Below are 27,090 nucleotides of genomic sequence, written 5' to 3' on the forward strand. Positions count from 1 at the left end.
TAAAGTGTACACAAAATCTAGCTCCCCTATGGCTCCAGGGTGGGGGACCACTGATATGAATTTAAATGAGGAATGAAACATATATGCATGCAAAATAGAGATAATTTATATCTATTCGCAAGATATGTTGGATGAATTTGTACAGTTTATCATTTGATTTGTGGTCCTTGTTTTCTGTCATAGTCATCAAGTGCACATTCTAGGCTCGTTCCATTGACTAAAATAAAATAACTGAAATCCCACAAGGAATTTAAACTGTGTGTGCGGGTAGGGAACAATAGATCTCTGGTCCCTCTCTGCTCCTAAAGGCCCAGGACTCGGGGAAACCCCGTCTGTCCTCCACCGCGCACGTCTTCGTCCGTGTGACGGGAGAGGGCCTCAGCCGGCCCGTGGCCCTGCCCCTGGAGATCTGGATCGTCACCGCGGGCGACCGGTTCCCGGGCGGCGTCGTGGGGAGGATCCAGGCCTCGGACCGGGACGAGGGGGACATGCTGTCGTTCAGCTTCCGGCCGGAGCAGAGCGGCCCCTTCAAGATCAACTGGCAGGACGGGAGGGTGGTCGCGCTGGGGGGCCTGGGCCCCGGCCGGTACTCTCTGACCGCCAGCGTGAGCGACGGCCGCTTCTCCGTGCCGGCGGACGTGAGCGTGGTGGTGGAGCGCGCGTCCGCGCAGGGCCTCCGGGACAGCGTGACCGTGCGCTTCCTGGACGTGTCCCCGGAGGACTTTGTGGGCCGCGGCCTGCGGGAGGTCGCGGGCGCGTTGCGTGAGGCGGTCGGCGTGCCGGACTCCCAGGGCCGGGGAGCGGTGCGTCTGCTGGGCCTGCAGCCCGTGCCGGGGACCGCCCACCTGGACCTGCTCCTGGCGGCCGAGGCGCCGGACGGCGCCCTCTACACGGCTCCCCGCCTGGCTGAGGTCCTCGCCGCCGCGCGGGGGAGGCTGGAGAGCGTGCGGCCGAACTTCCTCGTCCTGAACGGAAGCTGCACCAGCCCAGAGTGCCGCGGGAGGCCTTGTGAGCAGGTCCTGGACCTGGTGCCCAACGCCCCTGTGACCTACAGCACCGCCAGGGTCAGCTTTGTCTCCCCGCGCTTCAGCAGGAGGGAGCACTGCCCGCTTCCTGTGGCCTGCGTCGGTGAGTCTCAGCGCTAATCAGCGAATTTAAGCAACGGATAACACTGTCATGGGTGAGTTTCAGCAACAGCAAATGGTATAATTGGTGGGTTACAGCAATGACAAATGAGCTAAATGACGGGTTACAACACCAGCAACAAGTTCATTGGTGCAATCGCTTAGATGGTACAGCGGCCCGTTCTAACCTTTCCCTGGGAACAAGGATGGCCCCAGTCTACCTGGCGTTCTTGCTCTATGCAGTATTGGTGTGGTGACATTTGTTCATCAGATTTTTTGGTAGCAATCTGGTTTCAGGTATGACCACATCACACTGAAATAATCTTTTCGCCGTTCCCCCCGGTCCCGCAGGTGGTGACTGCATGCCTTCCTCAGAGCAGTGTGAGGGTCAGGCCTGTCCAGAGGACATGCAGTGTGTAGCTGTGTCTCCAGTCTCCAACACCTGCCAGTGTTTTCCAGGCAAGCTGAGTGACTGTGCAGGTATGTGCCCTTTACAATAACATACCAGCTATATGGGTGTTGTGGTATGTAATTTTGTACAGTCGTTCAGAGTACACATAACATACAGTGAGCCTGTAGCATAGTGGTTAAGGTACATGACTGGGGCCCGCAAGGTCGGTGGTTCGATCCCCGGTGTAGCCACAATAAGATCTGCACAGCCGTTGGGCCCTTGAGCAAGGCCCTTAACCCTGCATTGCTCCAGGGGAGGATTATCTCCTGCTTTGTCCAATCAACTGTACATCGCTCTGGATAAGAGCATCTGCCAAATGCCACTAATGTAATGTAATGTAATGTAATGTATCATTATGGCTCAAAACCTTGTGTCACATTTGCCCAGATGGTCCATAAGTCTGCCTGTTTCATGTTTGTCTGTCTTTAGGTAAAACCCCGCTCACTTTCACTGGAAACAGCTACATTAAATACCGAGTGCCAGACAGCAGCAAAGGCAGCCAGATGAAACTGGAAATGAGAATCAGGACACTGCACAGCCACGGGGTCCTCATGTACAAACGCTCTGAGCCCTGTACGGTCCTAAAGGTGAACTCACAAAATACACAAAATACACTACTCAAGTTCGATGTTTGTCTTCTGTCTAATGATGTGTAACTCGTATAAACCGCACTGAACTGGCTATTTAGCGTTCTCCTCCTCTCACTTTGGTCCCCTCTCACTTGTTCCCCTACTGGGCAGATAGAGCAGGGGAAGCTGCAGTTCCAGCTGGACTGTGACAACAGCCTGGGTGTTTCCGGGAGGCCCGTCAGCGATGGGGTCTGGCACGCCGTGGCCCTGGAGCTGATGCCCAACATCACCGTCCTGACGCTGGACGACAGCGCTGTGGAGCGCCGGTGGCCCGCCCCGCCCGCCCCGCCCTGGCCCCTGGGGGGCGACGGCTCCTTCTTCCTGGGGGCGAGGGTGGGGCCCCCCGGGGCCACAGAGGGGACGGGGCCACGTGTGCAAGCTGGGTTTCTGGGGTGCCTGAGCTCGGTGGTTCTGAATGACGTGGAGCTGCCTGTGTGGAACAGGCGCAGCCCCTACGCGGAGGTGCTGGGTCTGACCGAACTGACGCTGGGCTGCGTGCTCTACCCTGACGCCTGTCGGGAAGCACCCTGCCTGAACGGCGGAAGCTGCTCCAGCCTGCCATCTGGTGGTGAGTCTGTGGATGTGCGCCGCATTTCTCATGCTGATGCTGACTGGCACTGCCCACTGTGGAATACTGCACTTGTGTCTGCGTGAGTAGAAACCTGTCACCATGTCTTTATTATCGTTAGCCTTCATCTTGTCATGTTTACATATGTTTTTCTGGTTATTGTTTTATTATTCATCGGTGTGCTTGCCTCTACACCGGGAGCACTGCAGCTGAAGTGCATGGACTTCTCTGACACACACACGCCCAACGACCAGTGACTGTATTACAGGAGAGGAGGCTTTGTTGGGTGCATGCTTGCACTCTGAGCTGACTAGATTGACACTAGGGTTGTACTTTGCTAACAAACCAATTATGAGATGCTTCTGGTGAATCGTGAACTTCTGTGAGACACCATTGCCTTCTAGAACCAAACCGATTGAGTATTATTTTGCACTAACCTGTCCAAATCTGAAACTGAAACTTTCCTTTCCAGAGACTCTTAAATTAAAGCGTCGAGATCACTGGTGATATGTAAACAGTGTGTCGGCTGCAGGTAGACGAGGCATCACCCTATGTTTGTGTGGGGTGCCTGAGGAGATGTGACTGCAAATGACTTGACATCAACATCCACATCCACATCAACATCAACATCCACATCACATCGTCTTGAACAACATAATTCGCACTGTGCTTATGGACAGCATTTGCCTTTGTTTTCCAATGCTGCTGTTTTTTTGTTTCCTGCCTGTTAGCTGTGCTTAGCTTCAGACAGACAATACTAGCAGTTAAACTCTTAAACGGATGAGATAGATAATGGGTGCTGTTTGTAACCACAAGGATAGGGATATCAGAAAGGAGGGGCAGGGGAAATCAGGAGGAAGGACTAAGGTAGAGTTTGAAAAGGTGGGTTTTGAGTCTGCGTCGAAATAGGGGGAGGGATTCTGCTGTTCTGACAGTGGTAGGCAAGTCATTCCACCACTGAGGAACCAGAACGGAAAACAGGCGTGAACGTGCAGCTCGACCGCCAGGTGCACGTAGAGAGGGAACCGTAAGGCGACCAGAGCTGGCAGACTGGAGTGGTCTAGCTGGGGAGTAGGGAGTGATCAGGGATTGTATGTAAGGTGGGGCAGTCCCCTTAGCAGCCCGAAATGCCAACACTAGGGCCTTGAAACAGATGCGTGCAGCAATGGGAAGCCAGTGGAGGCCAATGAGAAGCGGGGTGACATGAGCCGACCTGGGCTGACTGGTGATCAGGCGGGCTGCAGCATTCTGGACCAGCTGGAGGGGCTTGATGGCACACGCTGGGAGACCGGCTAGGAGGGAGTTGCAGTAATCCAGGCGGGAAATGACGAGCGCCTGGACTAGGAGCTGGGTGGCTTTCTCAGTCAGGAGATGACGGATACGGCGTACATTATACAGAAAGAACCTGCAGGTTCTGGCAGTGGAGGATACTTGTGGAGCCAGGGTGAGGCAGTTATCAAGAGTCACCCCAAGATTTTTTGCCATACGGGAGGAGGAAACTACAAAGTCCTCAACAGTCAATGAGAGGTCGATTGACGGAGAGGACTTAGCAGGGATGTAAAGAAGCTCAGTTTTGGCAAGGTTGAGCTTCAGGTGATGGGAAGTCATCCACGCAGAGATATCAGCCAAGCAGGCAGAGATCCGTGTGGTGATTTGGGTGTCGGGGGGGAAGGAAATGAAGAGTTGGGTGTCATCAGCGTAGGAATGATAAGAAAAGCCGTGGGAAGAGATAACAGAACCAAGAGACATGGTGTATAGCGAGAAGAGGAGAGGCCCAAGAACCGAGCCCTGCGGGACTCCAGTTCGTAGGGGTTGAGGGTCGGAGACTGCGCCCCTCCAAGTCACCTGGTAGGAGCGACCAGAGAGGTAGGAGGAAAACCAAGCGAGTGCAGAACCTGTGACACCCATCCCAGACAGCGATGAGAGCAGAATCTCATGGTTGACTGTATCGAAGGCGGCTGACAGGTCGAGGAAGATGAGGACAGAGGAGAGGGATTTTGCTTTAGCAGAGTGGAGTGCCTCAGTGACCGCGAGCAGGGCTGTTTCAGTGGAGTGGCCACTCTTGAAGCCAGACTGGTTGGGGTCATGGAGATTGTTCTGGAGAAGATGAGTGGACAGTTGGGAGCAGACCGCCCGTTCCAGAGTTTTAGCGAGAAAGGGAAGAAGAGAGACAGGCCGGTAGTTGTTCAGGGCAGAGGGGTCAAGAGTAGGTTTTTTGAGGAGGGGAGTGACTCTGGCCCTCTTCAGGGAAGAGGGCATGGTGCCGGAAGAGAGGGAGGTGTTGATTAGAGAGGAGAGAAAAGGGAGAATGTCATCAGATATAGATTGTAGGAGGGGAGAGGGGATGGGGTCAAGAGGACAGGTGGTTGGGGGGTGGGAAGTAAGGAGTTTCAGTGTGTCGGCGTCAGAGAGGGGAGAAAAGGAGGTTAGGGAGTTGGGGAGGGTAGGAGGGTCAGCAGGGGTGGAGGGTTGGGAGAAGGAATTGCGAATAGCATCGAAGGAGACAAAGTCATCAGGTGTGAGTGATGAGGGGGGTGGGGGGGAGGGGGGGCCAGAAGAGAGGAGAAAGTTGAAAACAGTTTGCGGGGATTAGAGGCGGCCGCGTTAATTTTCGAGTGAAAGAAGGAAGATTTAGCTAGAGAGACAGAGGAATGGAAAGATGATAAGAGGGCATGGAAGGAAGCCATATCACTGGGGAGACAGGACCTTTTCCATTTTCTCTCCGCCGCCCGCAGTTCGGTTCGGACAGCTCGTAGAGCATCAGAAAGCCAAGGACTGGGGGGGGGAGGCCCGAGCTAGTTTGGTGGTGAGGGGACACAGAGAATCAAAGGAAGATGAGAGGGAGGTCATGAGAGTTGTAGCCGCATCATCGGGAGACAGTCGAGAGAAAGACTCCGCAGATGGTTGGGAGGAGAGGATTGTAGATGAGAGGGTGGAGGAAGACAGGTGGCGTAGGTTCCGTCGACAGGTGACAGTGGATGGTGGGAGAGATGGCTGGGTGTTAGAGGAGAGTGGAAGAGAGAAAGAGATGAAGGAGTGGTCAGATGTATGGAGTGGTGTTACAGAGAGGTTGGTTGTTGTGCAGCTCCTTGTGAAGATGAGGTCAAGAAGGTTGCCTGCTTTGTGGGTGGGAGGGGAAAGAGTGAGGGTAAGGTCAAAAGAAGAGAGGAGGGAGAGAAAGGTAGACTGGGTGGACTCTGAGTTGAGGTTGAAGTCACCCAGGAGGATCAGGGGGGTGTCATTGACAGGTGAGGAGCTGAGGAGGATGTCCATCTCATCCAAAAAGTTCCCCAGAGGACCCGGGGGGCGATAAACAACAATAACAAACAGTTTGCACGGCAGAGTAACAGAAACCGCATGAAATTCAAAAGAGGAGAAGGAGAGGGATGAGGAGAAGACACTAGATCTCCATGAGGATGAGATTAGGAGACCTGTGCCACCTCCTCTGCCAGAGGATCTGGGTGTGTGGGAAAAAGAGAAGGCAGAGGAAAGGGCAGCCGGGGTGGCCGTGTTCTCTGGTGAGAGCCACGTTTCAGTTAAAGCAAGAAAGTCAAGGTTGAGGTGGGAGGCATAGGCAGATATGAAGTCTGCTTTCTGGACGGTGGACTGGCAGTTCCAGAGGCCACCAGCCACACAGAGATCAATACCAGGGGATCTGGGAGGGAAGATGAGGTTAGAGATATTCTGCCCATGTTGGCGGGAGGCGAACCTCCGACCTGACTGGGACCTGGGGAGAGGAGAGAGGACAGGAATGGGAAGGAAACACATGGAGGGAACTAGGGAGGACAAGGGGAATACTACACAGTGGAATGAGGGCAGGCAGCAAAAACAAAATCAAACATCAGGCTCTCGGACACCCGTAGATAGACACCCTCGACTTTGTACACCTGCGACTTCGTACGCCGAGGCAAGTAGCCGAGGCTGCCGCACACAGCTGCCGCTGGTGCGCTACACAACTGCTTAAATAACACTGACGCTGAATACAGAAAATGCAACCAACCCACTGCAGAACAATAATGCACACTGAAGTGAGTTCAGGTGTGCCAGTAATAATAGCCTGAGCAGGGTGCAAAGTATTGGCTCCTCCTACAACAAAAGCTGTGGCCTGCCAGCCAGTAAAACAATAGCCTAACTTAATAGCCTAGCTTACCTGAGAGAAACAAACACCTAACCCAGTTTCACTGAATCTAAATAAACACCACTTGTAATAGCTAACAAACAAACAAGTACACAACAGAACACTATAATGACAACTAAACTGAATTTAGAATCAGCAAGCAAACAAATAATACTTAACTAATCCCGGAGAAAATGCAACCAACCCACTGCAGAACAATAATGCACACTGGTTATGCTTAGATGTAAACACAACCCATGGATAACTGACACACTTTTCCCTGGTTCAGGTTATGAGTGCAGCTGCTCCTCTCAGTTCACCGGGTGGCGATGCGAGACACAGATCTCCTCCTGCATCCCTGATCCCTGTCAGAACGGCACCTGCAGATCCACTGGGAGCAGCTTCCTGTGTGACTGCCAGAGAGGATTCACTGGCCTCACGTGAGTCTCTCATTCATCCTCTTAAACTTCACCATGAATTTGTCCAGCATACGTTCTGTATGTCAGGCGCACACACACACATACACACACACACACACACCCACGCATTCACACACACACACACACACGCATACACACACACACACACACACACATGCATGCACACACACACACGCATGCACACACACACCCATGCACACACACACGCACACACACGCATGCACACACACACATTACCCAAACTCACAGAATAGAGTCAATTCCTCACTCCTTCCAAGCTTCCAGGAACTCACATATGGTGCAGTTGCTGTGAACACTATGCCCTTAGTGCACAAGGAGAACATCACTTTACTGGTAATAATCATTACCACCGTATTACCTACTGAATCTGGAAAAGATGATAAAGTTCAGGTAATTCATTTAATTTTTTTCTTTTTTATTTAAAGACTGAAAAATAATTACTGTCCCCAGCAGAGGGCAGCAATAAGCTGATGCTGAATACTAATTTGAAAAACCATTGACTTGGTTAGCATCAGTGTACAGTTATGTTAGTTACTCTGACTGGGCCATCTGACTTGGGAGGCAATTAGAGCTTTTTACAGTGACAATACATTCATGAAAACTGTTTTTTATTCATTATTGATTTGCTTAGAAAGACACCATTATCCTGGGCAGGGTGTTTGATTTACAATATGTTTATACAGGTCATTATTTACTCAAAAAGTTAACTTAAGGGTCTAGTTGATCTAGCTCCACAGGGATTTGAAGCTGCAACCACATAGTACTCCTGCCCACTGCTTCTTTCAAACAGCAGGAATAAAGGCCTTTTTCATTTCTACCTGCATTCAGTCATTTAAGGTTACTGTATTGCAGCTTATCACAAAAAATATGAATTTTCGGTCATGATCCCTGAATTTACATCATCCTGGTGACTTTGAAGCAAACCGTTTTTGTAATTACAACTGATCTGTTCACTTGGGACAGCTCTCCAAAGCTGAACGTTCTCATGACGAGAAACGAAAAACGGGTTGAAAGAAAATCTGGGAATGAAAAAGAGTGTTTTTGAGCATTCAGCTTAAGACATACAACCTCGTTTGAATTACACGTCCCCTGGAAGCATTTTCATCACCGCACATCAGTCAGAGGGACTGAGCAGACGTGTGATTCTGCTTCAAAGGAGCCTGTCAACCCAGCTGAGTGTGAGCAGATTGAGCGGGCTCCCACCTCTCATCTCCTCTCCCCTCCTCTCCACTCCTCCCCTCCCCTCCCCTCCCCTCTCCTCCTCTCCTCCCCTCCTCTCTCCTCCCCTCTCCTCCCCCTCTCCTCCCCTCTCCTCTCCCTCTCCTCTCCTCTCCTCCCCTCCCTTCCCCTCCTCTCCCCTCCCCTCCCCCCCTCCCCTCTCCTCCCCTCCCCTCCCCTCCTCTCCTCTCTCCTCTCTCCTCTCCTCTCCCCTCCCCTCCCCGCCCCTCCTCCCCCTCTCCTCTCCTCTCTGTTGCAGGTGTGAGGAGGATGTGAACGAGTGTGAGCGGGGGCGGTGTGAGAACGGCGGGACGTGTGAGAACACGGTGGGGGCGTTCCGCTGCGTGTGTGCGGAGGGGTACGAGGGGCCGCTGTGCGCCCGGGCGGGCCCCGCGGGGCCCGACACGCAGACGGAGGCGCTGTCCTACGTGGGCCCGGCGGAGCTGGTGGGCATCGGCGTGCTGCTCTTCGTGCTCCTCCTCCTCCTCGCGGTCTTCGCGGGGTTCCGGCGGAAGGCCTTCCCCCCGCGCCGCGCGCACGCCGGCCTGCCGCGGAGCGTGGACCGGGGCTCCTCCGTCCCGCCCCTCAGGGCCGCCCCGCCCGCGGGGGCTCCCCCGCAGGTCTGCGTGCGCCCCACGGCCCACACCCTCCCGCACATCCACGGGGGCCCGCCCGCGGACCTCACCCTCCCGCGCATCCACAGGGGCCCGCCCGCTGCCCACACCCTCCCGCGCATCCACGGGGGCCCGTCCAGCGGGGAGAGGACCGCGGACCTCAGGCCGGGCCCGTCCAGCGGGGACAGGACCGCCCTCCACACGCCCCGCTCCGAGCCGCCCCGCTTCCGCCAGGGGGTGGCTGTCTGCAGCGTGGCCCCCAACCTGCCCCAGCACTCCCCCTGCCACTCCGCCTGCAGCTCCAAACGTAAGGGAGTATACCGTGATATGTGTAAAGAGGGATATAGGGGTTAAGGTAAAGGACTGGGACACGCAAGGTTGGTGGTTCGATCCCCCAGTGTAGCTACAATATGAACCGCACAGCCGTTGGGCCCTTGGGCAAGGCCCTTAACCCTGCATTGCTCCAGGGGAGGATTGTCTCCTGCTTAGTCTAATCAACTGTACGTCGCTCTGGGTAAGAGCGTCTGCCAAATGCCATTAATGTAATGTAATGTAATGTAATAAGCAGGGTCACTAAATCCTTATTCCATTCACGGCCTGTAGCTGTGCAGCTCATTCAGTGTTGCAGCGACGTAAAAAAAATAAAATAATAATAATGATAAGGCTGGCATGAATAATTGACTGCACGCAGAAAGTGAAATGAGAAGAATGTTAACAATGGTTCAGCTCTGACACTGGAAAGCGTTGTCCTAAAGCGTTCACCCTTTACACGCACACACCAGCATAGGAGGAACGCCATTTTGAGAGTCGCCCAATGCTGACAGTTCAGTGTGTATGACTGCAGGACGGCCAGCTGGCTGGCTGGCTGGCTGTTTGATTGAGAATGCAGATTGTGGCATTCGCAAGGTTGGGTGGTGGGGCTACAGTAGACAGTTCCTCTTTAGTGTTCATGAGTCAGCTGACACATCATTTGTCGAATCGGGGAAATGGCCGCAGTCTCTTTGTTCGGGTAGCACGCTTTTTTATTCTTTCTCAGAGGACATGGGACAGGGCCTGAAAACAATGGTCTCACATCAAAATCCTCGAGTTAGAAATCCTCTGACTGTAGCAAAATCTCCGTCCTCAGCACAGGCCTTATCTACCAGGGACACTGATCCCGGGAGCCTCTTTCTTTCCCTACAGTAGCACAATACAGAATTCACAGCATAATACTGTATGTGACATACTTGCTATGGCACCCAGCAGGATACCATTTGGTTGAACTCTTTTTTTCCAAATGTGTGTCATTTCACCGAAATGAACATTTCCACAGTTTCTTCATTACTCCAAATAAACAGATTGCACCTTTCCTATTCGTGAGCCTCTTCGGACGTGATTTTAGATCTTCAGCCCCAATCTGAGGAGTTCTCTTTTCAGAATATCAGATTGCCACAACAAAGCAAATTGCGGGAATTAAAGCCATCTGCTGCTTTGCAGCGTGGCACACAAAGTAGGTCAACACAAACAATCTCCCAACGCATGAAAAATTCAGTACGCATGCCCATACACAGACAGGAGAAAAGACTTCAGCATGTACTGTGATACGCAGCCTGTAGTGTAGTGGTTAAGGTACATGACTGGGACCCGCAAGGTCGGTGGTTCTAATCCCCGGTGTAGCAACAATAAGATCCGCACAGCCGTTGGGCCCTTGAGCAAGGTCCTTAACCCTGCATTGCTCCAGGGGAGGATTGTCTCCTGCTTAGTCTAAATCAACTGTAAGTAGCTTTGGATAAACAGGTCAGCCAAATGACATGTAATGTAACATGACTCCACACACACACGCGGAATGGGAATGTGGATGTGAGATTGAAGGGCATGATCGGCTGGCATCCTCTTTAGGAGGAACACTTACACAGGCAATAGAGAGATGCCTCACCCTTCTGCAGAGTTCAGAATTATTTATAGCACCATATGTAGTTAAACTGTGTTCCAGTTACTCTCGTGTGTTCTCGCCCGCTCACTCCCAGGATTCGACGCTCGACTCCTGACCCTCCCTCCTGACCCTCCCTCCTTCCCCGCAGGTAAAGCGGTGGACGTGGTGGAAGAGGTGACCCATTTCTCGGGCAGTAACTCTGAGGTTCAGTCTCTGAGCTCTGTCCCATCTGAGTCCTGTGACAATAATGGTAAGGTGTGCCTAATACAGTAGTGCCGTGGCTAAAATTGATCTGAGACTATTGAATTCCGGTATGTCGTGGATAACCCACTGGTAAATTGGGCTATCCACCATCCACCTCTTGTGTGAAGATTGCCTGCTCAACTGCGTATAATCATGCAGGATTGTCCCTTACAGGCGTTTTTGTTTTTTTTTCAGTGCAAAGGGCACTTTGTTATCCTCCTTTCAATTAGAGAAAGCACACAAGGAGCATCCTTCAAACTCTCAATTATTCCCGTTTTCCTCACCGGGGAATAACAACTCCCGATTATAGCTCTCAGCTTGGTACTCAGAGCACCTGCCTAAATGATTATTTTCTCATTATAGTTTAAGCCCATCAACATTAAATGTGGTGTTATGCATGATCATTTTTCAATCAGGAGCTCTATGTATTTATATCATTTCTAAGCCGTTTCTCTTAAAGGTAGCTTAGTTAACTGCTGATCGTTGTAACCGGGACCTTAAAGTTACTTTTAATTTGGCTTCACTTGTTTTGCTAATGTATTGCTTTCTATGGAATGCCAGTTCAATCCACCAGGATTAGGCAGCGTAGGGTGTCTGTCAATTCTCTCATCATCATTTTGAATGAATACTTCAGTTTCCTGATGTTTGTCTTAAACATTGATTTAAAAAGTGGCTTTCCTTGTGTGTTACATTTATGTACTCCTCCCCATGGATTTGAGTCAACGTACAAATACGTACTACGTTGTCTTGTCCATGTTTTCAGAGTGGCAGAATTTTAATTTTTAATTTTTCATTAAACCTTTATTTAACCATTTATATAGGGTCAGTTGACCGAGCACACTCTTTATTTACAGCAACACCCTCTTTCACTCACCTGGTTAAGGATCAGGTTATGCCCTGGAACTGGCTGATTACTTAATAATGTCCTTAATAATGGTTACTTTTAAAATTAAATTTAAATTGTATTTGTACGGTGATATTTGCGAATGGCATTGTCACGAAGCAGCCTTACAGAGATGTAGACCGGAACCCAAGAGCACGCCAAGGGTGACTGTGGCAAGGAATAACTCCCTGGCTGGTAATAGGAAGAAACCCTGAGCCGAGACTATCCCAGAATGGGGAGCCCATATGCCGCTGCCTGGCTCTGGTGAAATGGAAAAGGCTTTATCAGTCAACAGGACAGCTGCTGCAAATACCGGAAGGACCAAGGAATTCCATTGTGCTTTTCGTCACAGATATTTGTCTACCAGATCAGCATTGTACCTATTTACCACAGACAAACAGACCAAAACATTGGCAGATTTGTGGTCTGAGGCTCTGGGGTTGTGGTGTGTCCAAAGCCCTTTGGCATTTTTTGTCCGTCATTCTGCCTTTTTTAAATATGGGTGTTTTAATAGAGTGCAATATGTGATACTTGTTGTGTTAGTTTACAGCTGTTTGATTTCTTTAACTTTTTCTGTTCTTCTTGTTTAATTTTGGTAAAGTGTGTTCATTTTGGTCTTGATATATTATCGATTTTTTTCAGAGGATTACTCACTGGATCATGAGAACCAAATCTGCTTTGAAATCGTCAAGGATTCTTTTGTGAACTGTGAGTTTTCTCCCATAAATCGCACCCTGATCTTACACCTTCTGTAAGGTGTGCTGCACATCAGACGTGTGTGAACAGGTCTGATGTGATGTCTACATTCTAATCTTTTATGTGCTGCTCTCCAAGGGAAACACCACACTGGTGTTTGACTGCTGCATGATCTCTGTAAACCTCTGCTGGAGACGATCAAATACAGCTCCTGGAATTATGTGTGTGTGTGTGTATGTATGTATGTATGTGTGTGTGTGTGTGTATAGGGGCGGACCATAGTGGTTAAGGTAAATGACTGGGACACACAAGGTCGGTGGTTCTAATCCTGGTGTAGCCACAATAACATCCGCACAGCTGTTGGGCCCTTGAGCAAGGCCCTTAACCCTGCATTGCTCCAGGGGAGGATTGTCTCCTGCTTAATCTAATCAACTGTATGTCGCTCTGGATAAGAGCGTCTGCCAAATGACAATAATGTAATGTAATGCAATGTAATGTATTTTTGTCAAAAGTGAAGTCAAAAGTCACTATCAGAATTGGGTATCACTTGTGTGAAATTAATTCTTCAGTTTGCTGATTCTCAGGAAAACGAGAGCAGATGAAAATCTGGGATAATGGCGTAACCGTCTCTCCCTCCACCCCTGTCCCGTGCAGCCTACTGGGGCACGCCGGACTGGATCTCCGCGTCCCGCGTGCTGGAAATGGACGACGTGCCCAGGCTTGAGTCCGGGGGCGGTGCCCGAGGCCTGGACGCAGCCGGTCGGTCTGGGGGGCCGGCCGGTGAACGGGGGGACCGCTGGCCGGCCCTGCCCCTCCTCGAGGGTCTCTACGACACCCCGCCAGCGGCTCGCCCCCTCTTCACCGAGAGCCCCCTGAAGGGCCACCGCGTCTGCACGCACGCCCGCCCTGCCCCGCTCCCCGGGAGGGAAGCCCGCCGGGGCGTGCCGCATGGCCGGCACCCCGAACCGGGGACGGGACTCCCGGCAGGAGGCGTGCCGATGGCCCCTCACCTGTCTGTCTCCTGTCCTCCCCCACGCTCGGACTCGGGCGGCAGCGACTACGAGAGTGTGGATGACCTTCCGGTGGAGTCCCCTCGGGAATTTGCACGCGGTCATCGGCGGACTCAGGTGTGACCCGTCCCGTGTGTCGCAGTGCGCGTGGTGGACTGATACTGGACACACTCCTGGCCGAAGGAAAGCACTGTTACGCTGACCTGATCCCCTGGCTGATAATTGTCCAGGGAGGGGAGGATTTAATGCAGCACTGAACAGCACAAAACGTTTCATATGATGAGGGTTATACATGTAAAAGAAGTACATGGCCACAGCTAACAGCATTGTTCCATCTGCCCACTGAACTATTGAAGGTCCATAGAATTGGACACGTAAAGGTAGGGGTTAAAAAATATGTTGTATCTCCAGGAATTCACAAAATTACGCCATGGCAGCGATCCTGGGGTAATTAAGGTGAATTAAGCCTAGAACACATAGGAATTAGTTGTGTTCTCTACCGCTCACTAATCATGCTGCATCTTTGATACCTGGTTTTCTTATTCACACCAGTAACGGTGATTTGATGAACCCACGTTCAGGTGAGGTTTCATCCCACGCCTCCTGCAGCATTTGCCATAGGTGAGATCGGCTTATAGGGCACTTCTCAAGGACCTTACAATCAATCACAAAAGCTTAATAGGACTTAGATCAGGCAATTGTACTGGCCAATCCATCAGAGACAGAAGCAGATTGCTTCTTCCCCAAATAGTTTTTTAGTTTTTTTTGTGTACTGTTCAATGAAGCTACCCGTTGAAGACCTGTGAGGTGTCTGTTTCTCAAACTAGACGCTGATGGTTCTTCTCCTCTTTGCATCTGGGCCCTCCAATTCTCCTTCTGGTTAGATCCACCTTTATATGGAATCTCACGCATGGAATAGCCTTCATCGCTCAAAACAACAATTGACTGTTGTTTCTGGAGAAAGCTGTTTCTTTTTGGCCAATTTTTAACCAAAATTGAACTTTTGAAATGCCAGTGTACTAGACAATGTAGCTACTATGAAGATGCTGTAGATAATATAGTCTGTATTATTGATCAATGTAATGCTACTTTGTTGAATAAAAGTCAATTCACATTTCTCGGTGATTCCAAACTTTTGAATGGTAGTATATAGTCCAAATTGTAGCATCCCACCAAAGCAAAGCATGTTGGTTAACTGGAATCTCTATAAAACTGTGATATTGATGGTTATTTTCTTACATTCCCAAACAGGCCGATTTTTGATTGATTTGCTATATTTTTCCAAATTCACATTACATTAGTAGGTTGTCCAAAAGCAGAATTTGTGTCAGCATTTACTGTTGTTTCAAAGTTTAATTCCATTTGAGTTATCCCTGTCATGATTGTGAATCGTATAAAAAAAAAGTATAAGTATAAGAAATAAAAAAAATTATGCGAAACCATAATTAACCACATTTGTCTTAATTTAGCCTTTAGTAGAACAGGTTGAATTGTCTATTCACTAATCCAGCATATTGTACATGATCATCTCTGTCTTGGTGGAATGAGCTCTCCACCACGATCAGAACAGCAGAGTCATTGTCCGTCTTCTGCAACAGACTGGAAACACACCTATTCAAGCTGCACATTCACTCACCTAATGCTGAGCTCAGAACCTTACACATGGGACGAGTTTGATCATGCTGGAATATAAATGAAAGTCTGTGCCAGGGGATTACAGTCAAACGAACCAGAAACACCTTAAAGAGACAAATCACAGTAATATCTATGCGTATTAGTGCACACAGTTTCAGTGCAGTCAGTTTCCTGCATATTGTGAGTCAGCCACCTTTTCATAGGCTAAGCAGTAAAGCTTGTAATGAGGTCAGAGCAAAACAATGCCAGAGAGCTATCCTTTTCTGTGGATACATGAAATACATGAAATACGTACATACAATTGTTGGGCCCCCCTCGAAAACGAGTGGATACCTCTCAAGGGGTTTATCCCGTTACAATACATTTCTAACAATAAAAAACGTATTGAAACCTGTTCCCATCCTATTGATAAAACTGCAGAAAGTACAAATTGAATTACACGCTATCTACGTGCTGTTTTTTCTCAGAATAACAGCTGATGATTGGCTTGCAAAATCGTTTTTTGTCAACCATTAGCATAGGAAAAGTCAAGGAACTGTTGATTCAGAATACGCAGATTGTAATTGACCATCACAAGTTGGGCAATGGGTCCAAAAAAATACATAAATGGTTAGACATTCTGCTTATCACTGTAAAGGCTGTTTTATACTCTGTCAGGCGAGTTCAGGTTTGCTTTCGATACAGATCACATACAGATTCATTGTAACAGACATTTAAACCAGAGGTGCCCAAATTTTTACAGCCCACTGTATTAAACCAGGGGTGCCAATAATTGTGGTTAAATCTGGTTTTTGGGGAAATGCATGTTTTATTTGCAAAATGCAAAACTTTGGTTGACTCCATTGAATCATTAAAGCACACTGCTTTGCACATGTTGGGAAATAATGTTTATGTCAATAACCATATTACAATTTTCTTGACAGCATGTTGTGCATAATTCTGGAGCCCACTGTCATTGATTAAAAACTGTTGAAATGCTTTGTAACACTAGAAGACAATTTTCCACAAGATTGAGGGCATGTCAAGATGATGAATATAATTCCCATTGGTGAAAATAACAGAACCTTATTACAGATTAAATGATTGGATTATCAAAGCCTTCCAGGAGAAACATCAGATGGCACCCCTTTGCAAAGGCAGTCGCTCTGCACATTTTATAAAGACAGACAGTATTCAGCATCACTGTGAGTATATTTGCCATTTCATATACAGTATTATAATTGTATTTGCTCAGGATGACAATTCCACTACAGCTTCATTGGTTATTTAGCTCAAGATATTATAATTGTAAATATCAGAATTGTTTTTGCCTGTTGGTCTCCCATATCATATCATGGACTGGCGACCTTTCGCCCAATGTATGCTGGGATAGGCTCCAGCCCCCCTGCGACCCTTTACAGGATAAGCGGGTTAGGATAATGGATGGATGGATGGGATGGATGGTCTCCCATATCAGCAAAATTAAGATATACATTAACCGATGACAAACATGTAGATACTAAACAGCAAACTTTATGTACACACGCCAGTTACTACCCTGAAAAAAATGTCCTTTTTGGATAAAACTAAAATTTGTATTTCAATTTATTATATTTTAATAATAATATATTTTGAGGTTCTCAATTCCCAACTTCAGATGATATGGTAAAAGGTTGGCATTTCTATAGCGCCTTTATCCAAAGCGCTGTACAATTGATGCTCCTCATTCACCCATTCATACATACACTCACACACCAACGGCGATTGGCTGCCATGCCAGCTCGTCAGGAGCATTTAGGGGTTAGGTGTCTTGCTCAGGGCGGGGGATCGAACCGGCAACCCTCCAACTGCCAGATGACTGTGCTTACTGCCTGAGCCAATGTCGCCCCATATGATCACTGATCAGTGTACTTCAGTCTGCCATTGGCTGCCATTGGGCTTTTCCTCCTTGTTATTGCTTTGGTTATTATGTTTCCTAGAACAAGCTGATTTATGTCAAGTTTTGTGGTATAACAGGTAAATTAAATCATGAACCTGCCATGGGAATTGTTTCAGACAACCAGTTCCTCACCAGTGTAGTGAATGAGAAAATCACCAGAATTCTTCACTTTGCTTCTGCGGTCAGAGATGACTGAGGTCCTCCTCTGCATATATCCATCTGATTAAACACATATTCAAGACAATCGAGATGATTCTGCTTTTGGTTGAAAGTGACCCCACCCCTCATTGCCCTCCACTGACTGCCTATTGCCACACGCATTCGCTTCAAGGCGCTAGTGTTGGCATTCCAGGCTGCTAAGGGGACTGTCCCACTTTACATTACATTACATTACATTATTGGCATTTGGTAGACGCTCTTATCCAGAGCGACATACAGTTGATTAGACTAAGCAGGAGGCAATCCTCCCCTGGAGCAATGCAGGGTTAAGGGCCTTGCTCAAGGGCCCAACGGCTGTGCGGATCATATTGTGGCTACACCGGGATTAGAACCACCAACCTTGTCCGTGTCCCAGTCATTTACCTTAACCACTACGCTACTGGCCGCCCACATCCCCACGTCCCTACAAGATCTGGTTGTACGTACGGTAAGGTGGATTTTGCAGCTGGACAATGACTCCAAACATACATCTACATCAAAATCCACACGGAAATGGTTGAGTGAAAACAACATCCAATAGCAATAGCCATCTCAGTCCAGACTTCCCATCAAAAACATGGGGTCTGAAAGGAAGAGGGCAGTCCATAAGTGCAAACCCAAGGATATCAATGGGTCTCATGCAAGAACATTTTTGTATTTATATTATAAATTTCACTTCTACACATTATAAACATTTTCTAAACATTACCATTTTTGTTGTGAAGGGTTGCCACGTCGGATTCGAATTTTGTAAAAAATAATACCCTATGAACGAGTCAGTTATGAGGAACTAACTGCCCGACAGGGTAATTGCAATGCACACAATCATGTAGATACAGGTGAGGAGCTTCAGTTGGGAAAATGGGGAAAAAATTTGATCTAAGTGACTTTGGCCGTGGAATGATTGTTGGTGGCAGGCAGGGTGGTTTGAGTATCCCAGAAACTGCTGATCTCTTGGGACTTTCACAAACACTAGTCTCTAGAGTTTGCAAAGAATGGTGCAAAAACCCCCCCAAAAACAGACAGAAACGGCTTGTTAATGGGAGACGTCAGAGGAGAATGGCCAGACTGGTCAATGCTGACAGGAAGGTGACAGTAATGCAAATAACCACACATTACAACAGTGGTATGCAGAAGAGCATCTCTGAACACACAACGCATCATAACTCTAAGTGTACAGGCTACAGCAGTAGAAGTCTAAAAAAATAAGTCTAATAAATACCTGATAAAGTGCTCGATTTGTGTATAATATCATAACAGCCATGGTTTCTCCATTTGAACTGGATCTCTTCTCCTTCACCATATAGGGTCATTGCACATAGACCTGTCTGCTTGCATAATGCATTCATTTGCATGTGCTTCGTCAGCACAGACATTGTAGCCTATTTCTGATGCTGTTGACAGACATACAGAAGAAAAGAACTTACTTGCACTCTAAATATTTTATAACGGTGTGTTCAGCATTAGTGCAGACCGCTGTGATTTCTCTTTGCGATGTCTTTCTGTATTCACAGAGGGCTGGCACTAGCTTCCATTTGATGGTGCCAGTCGTATTTATCTCAAATTTGCATTCATAGGGTTTGTCCTCATGTTAAAGGAAGTTTTCAAGTTCAGTTGCCAGCTTTCAAGTTCTAAAACTCAGTATTACTGCAACGACATAAGAAAAAAGGCGAATAATCTTCTTAAGAAAGGAATTAGAGAGCTGTCTGCTCCACTTCAGCCATTTCCTCAGCACCAATTATTTTCCAACGCATAAGGGCAGGAAACCAAGCGTGCAGATGAGCTGTGCAGTTTAACAACACACCTTGTGTGTTTTCCTAGGAACTGTGGTGTTTTGTAAAACTACAGTATGTAAGAATTAATCTCAAAATTATAGAAAAATGCCATGAAAAAATAAGTCTTTGTGATTTGAAGACTTATACTCCCTGTCCAATCTAATTTGAGAATCGTAGCCCTGTGTAGCACGGAGGTCTATAATACTATTGCTCTGACATATTTTAAACATTAAAAACATTGAAACCGTTTCTTACAGATACAAAAAGGAATACTGTGCTGTCAATACCACAGGCAACATTTTGTTATTTGTTTAGTCAGTAGACATATTGTAGAGTTTACACATTGGAATATTTTTCACACACACAGCTGAACGGTTACTAAGGCAACTAAGGCTACTTAACCTTTGTGTTTTGTTAGCACCTGTGAAACTATTAAGTCTGGGACAAATGGGATTTTCTCTGTTTGTAATCAAACAATTCACACGGTGTCATGATCGAAACGCAGACTCTCTCTATTCACCATGTTGTAATTACAGCACTTTTTATATGTAGTCCCCAATTTCAATGTTTCTGACAAATTAACAAAATGTCAAATTAAAGAGTCATGTTTTTCATGTGGTTGCATATCCCTTGCATGCCATTACTTCCTGATGTCTGTGACCTATCAACATCATCAGTCTGGATATCTCATTTTCAGGTTGTCCTACAAGCGAAACTAAAAAATTAGGTATGACAGTTTTATGTTATTTATGCAAAATTTAAACAAAAGTTTAAAATGGGTCAGTATTACCCAAACTGAATACAAGGGGTTAAGGGTCTAACAACAGTACATGATATTTGACAATAATGACATTTGACATAATTTCCACAAACCTCTATGGCAAATTTGTTGGCATTCTTATCAGTGTTCACCCCTGAACATAGAATGACAACATTTGAAGTCAGAAAGCAAAAAAAGTAGCGTTTATGCTTGGCTTTCAGTAATACAGGTGGATTTAACAAACGGTAACGGCTTTATGGTGAGGGGTGAGGTTTCAGCCCCACGTCAGGCTGCTGTGCTACTATGATTTCAGAATTAAACAGTCATTCCGGCTCAGAGGCAGCTCTCAGTATACGCCATCCACCCCATGTTTATCCCATCGTCATGGATACTGCCAGAGCACAGGAAGCAGCTTGATTTTAATATGTTGTTATATAATTTTTAATAGGCCAGAAGTTCAGTCATGTAACCCATATTAAGGAGACACAAAATTAACCAGTGCATTATCTTTTTAATCTGAAACCACAAGGGAATTGATATTCATTTAATTATTTTTCACTCGCTGAAATGGATTTCCTAGCGAGCACAAGATCAGCAGTCAGTGGTTTGCTCAGTTTACCCTGCGAGCTGTTATAATCTGGCTCACATCTGTCTAGATTAGTGAACCAAATACATCCACTATGAATACAAATGCAATGTGGGTGTAAGATTGTGTGAGTGAATAGAACACTATCGCTGTATATTATCATTCATAACTGTCATAGCTGTCTCAGCTCATGTGAAAATGAGCAAAAACCTTTTTTATAAAGGTGTTTTCCTGTTGACTTTCATCAAGGAGTGTTTATTGTAAAACTTTAAGGCCTTCTTATCCATAATAATAAAAAGAGAATAAACAGTCTCTGAACTTATCTCATAGTCTGTAACTGTCTTGAAAATCAAACACATGGGGAATGCTCTGTTGGTCAATGGATGTAGGCAAGTGACAAATTCTGTGTGGATATTGAAAAAAGAAATTATCAGCATCCATATTTTATTCAGTAGGTGACTTGTCAGACTTTTGGATTACATCCTAACCTTCAGGATCAACGACGCTTAAATATCTTCCTTTGACCTCATTTTAAGCCGCTGACTGCCATCCATGCCTTTATTCCAGGTAACGTGTTTGTGGTGAGCCTCGCCTTTGCCGACCTGCTGGTGGCCTTCTACCCCTTCCCGCTGGTGCTGTACGCCATCTTCCACGACGGCTGGTCGCCGGGCGACATGCAGTGCCAGCCTGACGGGCCTGAGTGTGATGGGCTCCGTCTTCAGCATCGCCGTCAACCGCTACCGCTACTGCTACCGCTACTGCTACCGCTACTCCTACCGCTACCGCTACCGCTACTCCTACCGCTACCGCTACCGCTACTGCTACCGCTACGTCTGCCACAGCCTCTCCTACGAGCGTCTCTACAGCGTGCGCAACACGCTACCGCTACTGCTATGTCTGCCACAGCCTCTCCTACGAGCGTCTCTACAGCGTGCGCAACACGCTACCGCTACTGCTATGTCTGCCACAGCCTCTCCTACGAGCGTCTCTACAGCCTGCGCAACACGCTGCTGCTCGTGGGCCTGGTCTGGGTGCTGGCCGCGCTCGCCGTCCTGCCCAACGCCTCCGTGGGGTCGCTGCGCTACGACGAGCGCGTCTACTCCCGCGCCTCCGCGCAGACGGCCAGCGGCTCGTACACGGCGGCCGCGGATGCGCTGCACTTCCTGCTGCCCGTCACCGTGGTGACGTTCTGCTACCTGCGGATCGGGGCGCTGGTCGTGCGGGGCGAGGCCCGGCCGCGGCTGATGCCCGGCGACCTGAGGAACTTCGTCACCGTGTTCATGGTGTTCATCCTCTTCGCCGTCTGCTGGGCGCCGCTGAACCTCATCGGACTGCCGGTCGCCATCGACCCCCCGCGTCCCGGAGTGGCTGTTTGTGGTCAGCCACTTCATGGCGTACTTCAACAGCTGCCTCAACTCCATCGTCTACGGGCTGCTCAACCGGAACTTCCGGAGGGAGTACGTGCGCATCGCCGTCTCCGCGTGGGCCCCCGGGCTCTTTCACACCGAGACGTCCAGGGGCGGCACGGAGGGCCCCAGGAGCAAGCGCTCCCCCGCTCCTCAACAACAACGAGTAAAGGGACATCACGTCTGCAGCTCCTCTCTGACTGCCCTGCAGAACCCACGCAGACTGTAGGGCTGGGGGATCCTGGGTAATCCAGGACTCGTTTGTGAAATCTGTACACTCCTCCGGGCGCATCACGCCCCTCTGCTCCTGTAGCAATCCACATTTCACACTGAGAGCTCTGTTATTGCATTGATCCATTAAATGATACCTTGCCAACTATCATGGCAGAAATAATTGCTTGATGATCGCAAGCTCGATGATCACCATTGTCACAAGAATTAAGAATGCCACACGCCTCTGTTTACCATGATTACATACTGTTTACCATAATTACCCTGAAATACAAGTTAATCGTCCGTTCTTTAGTCTCATATTCATCATTTAATTAAACAGTGACTCACGACTAGCAGTGGTATGTTGTAATTTTATCCCAGCTAAGGGGCGTTGTTTGGCCCGGCGTGCAGTGGAGTTACCAAATATGATGATATAGATATTATAGACTCAATCCCACTAAAATCGTTTTTTATTAACAATGTCAGTACAAGAATAATTTACTTTAGCAATTGTAATTCTATCAGAGTGTTGTTGGGCCTGACATGCAGTGGAGGGTCGAAACTCCCCTAGCTGTGATAAAATTACAATATACCTCTCCTGGACTGAGCTATTGCTTGCTTGCTAAAACAGCCACCAAATACAGATGTAGATGAGCAAGTGAGCAAACAAAGAGTGCATGCCTTTTTTAATATTTATTGGTATGTTCCTCTCGTGCGAACACTGAAACTGTCCAACATCAGTGGGATCATGTTGCTTAGGTCGACTCGTGTTATTATTTGGAGAAGGTGCATTTCTCAGCATAGTGAGCGTTGCTCTGCTTTCTCCGGTTCGCAGGTTTCAGTCTCCTCTCGCGCTTCTGCCCGCTCACTGACACCTCTCCAGCGCGAATCCCGACCCGCATTGGATAGTTTCTGACTCATGTGGCGGGGTTCAGCGTGTTGCTCTGTATCCCGGCTCGCGTGCAAATCGTGGGCGACGACGTTACGAGGTGACTGACGTGCGTCGGCTTGCGTGTAACGTTTTTTTCGTTTTGACTTGAACGACGGCTTCGCCACGGAGTGATAACTGAAAGAGGACTGTAAAGGAGCATTAGGAGTTATAGCAGTGGTATATCGCTACTTTATCACTGCTATTGACCAATCAGATTGAGAGATTTGTCCTGCCCGTTTTATAATCCATCCATCCATCCATTATCTGAACCCGCTTATCCTGATCAGGGTTGCAGGGGGGCTGGAGCCTATCCCAGCATACATTGGGCGAAAGGCAGGAATACACCCTGGACAAGTCGCCAGTCTATCTCAGGGCACACACACCATTCACACACTCACACACTCACACACACTCACACACTCACACACTCACACACTCACACACGTGCAATTTAGCCTAACGTGCATGTCTTTGGACTGTGGGAGGAAACCGGAGTACCCGGAGGAAACCCATGCAAACACGGGGAGAACATGCAAACTCCGCACAGAGAGGCCCCGGCTGAAGGGGATTCGAACCCAGGACCTCCTTGCTGTGAAGCGGCAGTGCTACCCACTGCACCATCCATGCCGTCCCGTTTTATAATATGAAATTTAAATCCAAGTCCCTCAAATATACTGTATGTATAGCAAAAAATTACTAATTTCACTCTACCATCGTCATGCTTTTTGGTGAGCACTCTATATAGCTTGACCTAGTAGATCTGAAATATTTCTGATTGCTGTTCAGTATCAGTTCAGGCTGACCCATATTCATGCCTTACGATTCTGTTATCCTCCCCCAGCTTTCAATCCAAAGTTGTCCGCCCAGCAAGACTCTGGGGGGGGCTGGATAAGGACTCGTGTTTAATTCTGCCATAAACAAGGTTGGCAAGTATACCTGTAGAGAACACTGCATCGGCCACAGGAGGCGGGAGGTGGGGTTCTCAGGTAGGAAAGCGAACATTACTGGCTGCAGGCTCAGGGGCGCCTCAGAGAGATGTCTTCCAATAGCGATGCCTTGCCTGGTGACAGCAGAGTGACCATCTCTGCAGGGTCCATGCCTGGCTGAGGCTGAACCGCTGAAGACTCACAGGAGGTGTTAGTTGAATAAAAATCCAAAGACTGTTCTTGTGTTTTCAGGCGAAATACAAATAAGCACTCGAAGCAAAAACACTTCGGAAAAGCATAAGCAGGAGAACACAGGACAGCACTTGGAAAATACTGCATATGTTACAAACATGACATTGGTTAAGATAATGTGAACACATTTTTTTGCACGTTTTTTTTTTTTAATGCAGTTCAACAAAAAGCATACCTTGGCACATGCTATAACCCAAACAATTTCAGTCTAAAACTTTAGACTCAGTATAAAACTTTTTTGCGAATGAAAAACTCAAATTTAATTGAAATTGGTGTTAAAGTGTCTAATTTTGTTCTGCAAATTATGGCCAGTTAGCAACTGTTTACATTTTCATAATATATGGAAATTTCATAATATTTCTTGTAGGTTTGACATTTTATAAATTAAGTTGATAAATTAAGTCATGCACTTTGAAGAGAGAGATTAGTCTTTCACTTATAATATTTTCAAAAATCTTTCAGAAGTCTTTTGTAGTTCAGTTCAGAGAAAATTCAATTAAATATAACTTTGATTACATTGGGCTAAATTATTTCTTAATCTTAATTATTTATTCTGGAAATGACTTACGGTGCAAAACGTGTTATCCTAAATAACCAAACCACGCCTCCTTTGCCCCTGTGTCTGCTTTGAACACACAAGGGCCTGAGCACCGCTCTGCTGAAAGATTCAGGGGGAGAACCGTTATATACGGCTCTGGTGGTCTCGCTGTTCCCACCACCTGTGGAGACCAAATGAGAGGTCCTGGAGACATCCAGGCAGCCTGCAATGCAGGTGTTCAGGCGATGAGGAGTGATGTTTACGCATTAGACTGAGCATGTGGACCACTGTGGAGAATAATGCTGTCCAGAGGTTGAGTTTGGGTTTTAAAAACGTTGTGTGGGGGGGTGTCTCGGTGGCGCAGCCTGTAGAGCACTGACCGCATGTACGGCCCGGAATGTAGTTGAAAAACACATTTTCCCACCGACAGTAGTAGTCAATAAGTCTAAAAAATAAGTCTAATAAATACCTAATAAAGTGAGTGTATATATGCGATGAATAGTATGACTTCAGACTGATCCATTTTTCAGATTTCAATTGAAAGTTAATATTAAATGCATTTTTTGCCCAATTGCTTTTTTTTCACAAACTATGCTCACGCACATTGACAACACGCACCAAATGTGCCATAAAGTTGTGTTTTGTAGATATTAAAAAAATTGTCAGAGTTCCAACTTCAAACAATGATCTAAAAATGTTGGAGCCAGAGAATCTCTTCGACTTACGCAGTTCAGCTAAAGAGAGCCGCATTTCATTTAACCACCTCAGTCATTAGGCAGAGTAGGCACTTTGATCTACAGCAGACCTATACATCCATCCATCCATCCATCCATTACCTGAACCCGCTTATCCTGAACAGGGTCGCAGGGGGGCTGGAGCCTATCCCAGCATTCATTGGGCGAAAGGCAGGAATACACCCTGGACAGGTCGCCAGTCCATCGCAGGGCACACACACCATTCACTCACACACTCATGCCTACAGGCCATTTAGACTCTCCAATCAGCCTAACCTGCATGTCTTTGGACTGTGGGAGGAAACCAGAGTACCCAGAGGAAACCCACGCAGACACGGGGAGAACATGCAAACTCCACACAGAGAGCCCCGGCCGACGGGGATTCGAACCCAGGACCTCCTTGCTGTGAGGCAGCAGTGCTACCCACTGCACCATCCGTGCCGCCCAGACCTATACAGTAAAACATTTTATTTACTTATTACTGGAGGGGCGAGAAGCTAGACCCATAACGTTGCTGTCTTCTACAACGTGTTCTCTTCAAGGCATGACAGGCTGGGCTTTTAGAACAGACTTCATGAAGACAGCGGGCAGCAGTCTAACGCCTGACCCGAAGGCCAGCGGAGCTGCCTGTGCCTGAGGCTCCTGCTGTCTAAGGACCAGTAGCCCTCCTGGTCTCACCCCAGGCATCAATATACACACGTTTGTTTACGGTGTAAGGGGTACAGCACATCTAGTAATAACTTAACTTTGGATGTAAGGTGGCCTGTAGCGTAGAGGTTAACGCACATGACTGGGACCCACAAGGTCGGTGGTTCGGGCACAATAAGATCCGCACAGCCGTTGGGCCCATGAGCAAGGCCCTTAACCCTGCATTGCTCCAGGGGAGGATTGTCTCCTGCTTAATCAATCAACTGTACGCCGCTCTGGGTAAGAGCGTCTGCCAAATGCCATTAATGTAATGTAATGTAATGTAATGGATGCTTTCATTATATGCACAAAATGAGAGACCTAGAAAGATGAAGTCGAACAGATGATTCACTGCAGACCTGTATTCCTGATAATCAACGGACGCCACACTCCTTCAACAAAGTGCTCTGTGTACGGAACTAGTACAGAGTCACCTAACAAGCCAAATGCAGAACTTCCTCTGATGCTTTATTCATCTAATTGGAGACTTTGGAATACCACAAGTTATCAATGTTTCATCAGCATTGTGTCCATGTTTTTCTTTATTTTTCCCACAATGCTTGTCCTCGTCAGTGGAGAAGGAATGGAAAAAAAAAGTTTGTTAG

At 47.8% G+C, this 27,090-nt stretch overlaps 1 protein-coding gene and 1 pseudogene across 1 annotated transcript in view; both read left to right on the forward strand.

Moving 5' to 3' along the window:
* The window catches only part of LOC133132493 (protocadherin Fat 3-like), a 38,867-nt gene extending 24,818 nt beyond the window's left edge, over positions 1-14,049 (forward strand). The window contains exons 19-27 of the mRNA XM_061247949.1: positions 309-1,128; positions 1,476-1,604; positions 2,005-2,162; positions 2,316-2,772; positions 7,179-7,329; positions 8,828-9,489; positions 11,189-11,344; positions 12,863-12,928; positions 13,571-14,049. Of these exons, the coding sequence (XP_061103933.1) occupies positions 309-1,128; positions 1,476-1,604; positions 2,005-2,162; positions 2,316-2,772; positions 7,179-7,329; positions 8,828-9,489; positions 11,189-11,344; positions 12,863-12,928; positions 13,571-14,049 (3,078 nt within the window). The remainder of the gene's footprint in view (positions 1-308; positions 1,129-1,475; positions 1,605-2,004; positions 2,163-2,315; positions 2,773-7,178; positions 7,330-8,827; positions 9,490-11,188; positions 11,345-12,862; positions 12,929-13,570) is intronic.
* A 6,419-nt stretch (positions 14,050-20,468) lies between these two features.
* LOC133132494 (melatonin receptor type 1B-B-like) lies at positions 20,469-22,433 on the forward strand (annotated as a pseudogene).
* The last annotated feature ends 4,657 nt before the right edge of the window (positions 22,434-27,090 follow it).

The sequence above is a fragment of the Conger conger genome, chromosome 7, assembly GCF_963514075.1.
Source record: "Conger conger chromosome 7, fConCon1.1, whole genome shotgun sequence".
In the NCBI taxonomy this organism is placed as follows: domain Eukaryota; kingdom Metazoa; phylum Chordata; class Actinopteri; order Anguilliformes; family Congridae; genus Conger; species Conger conger.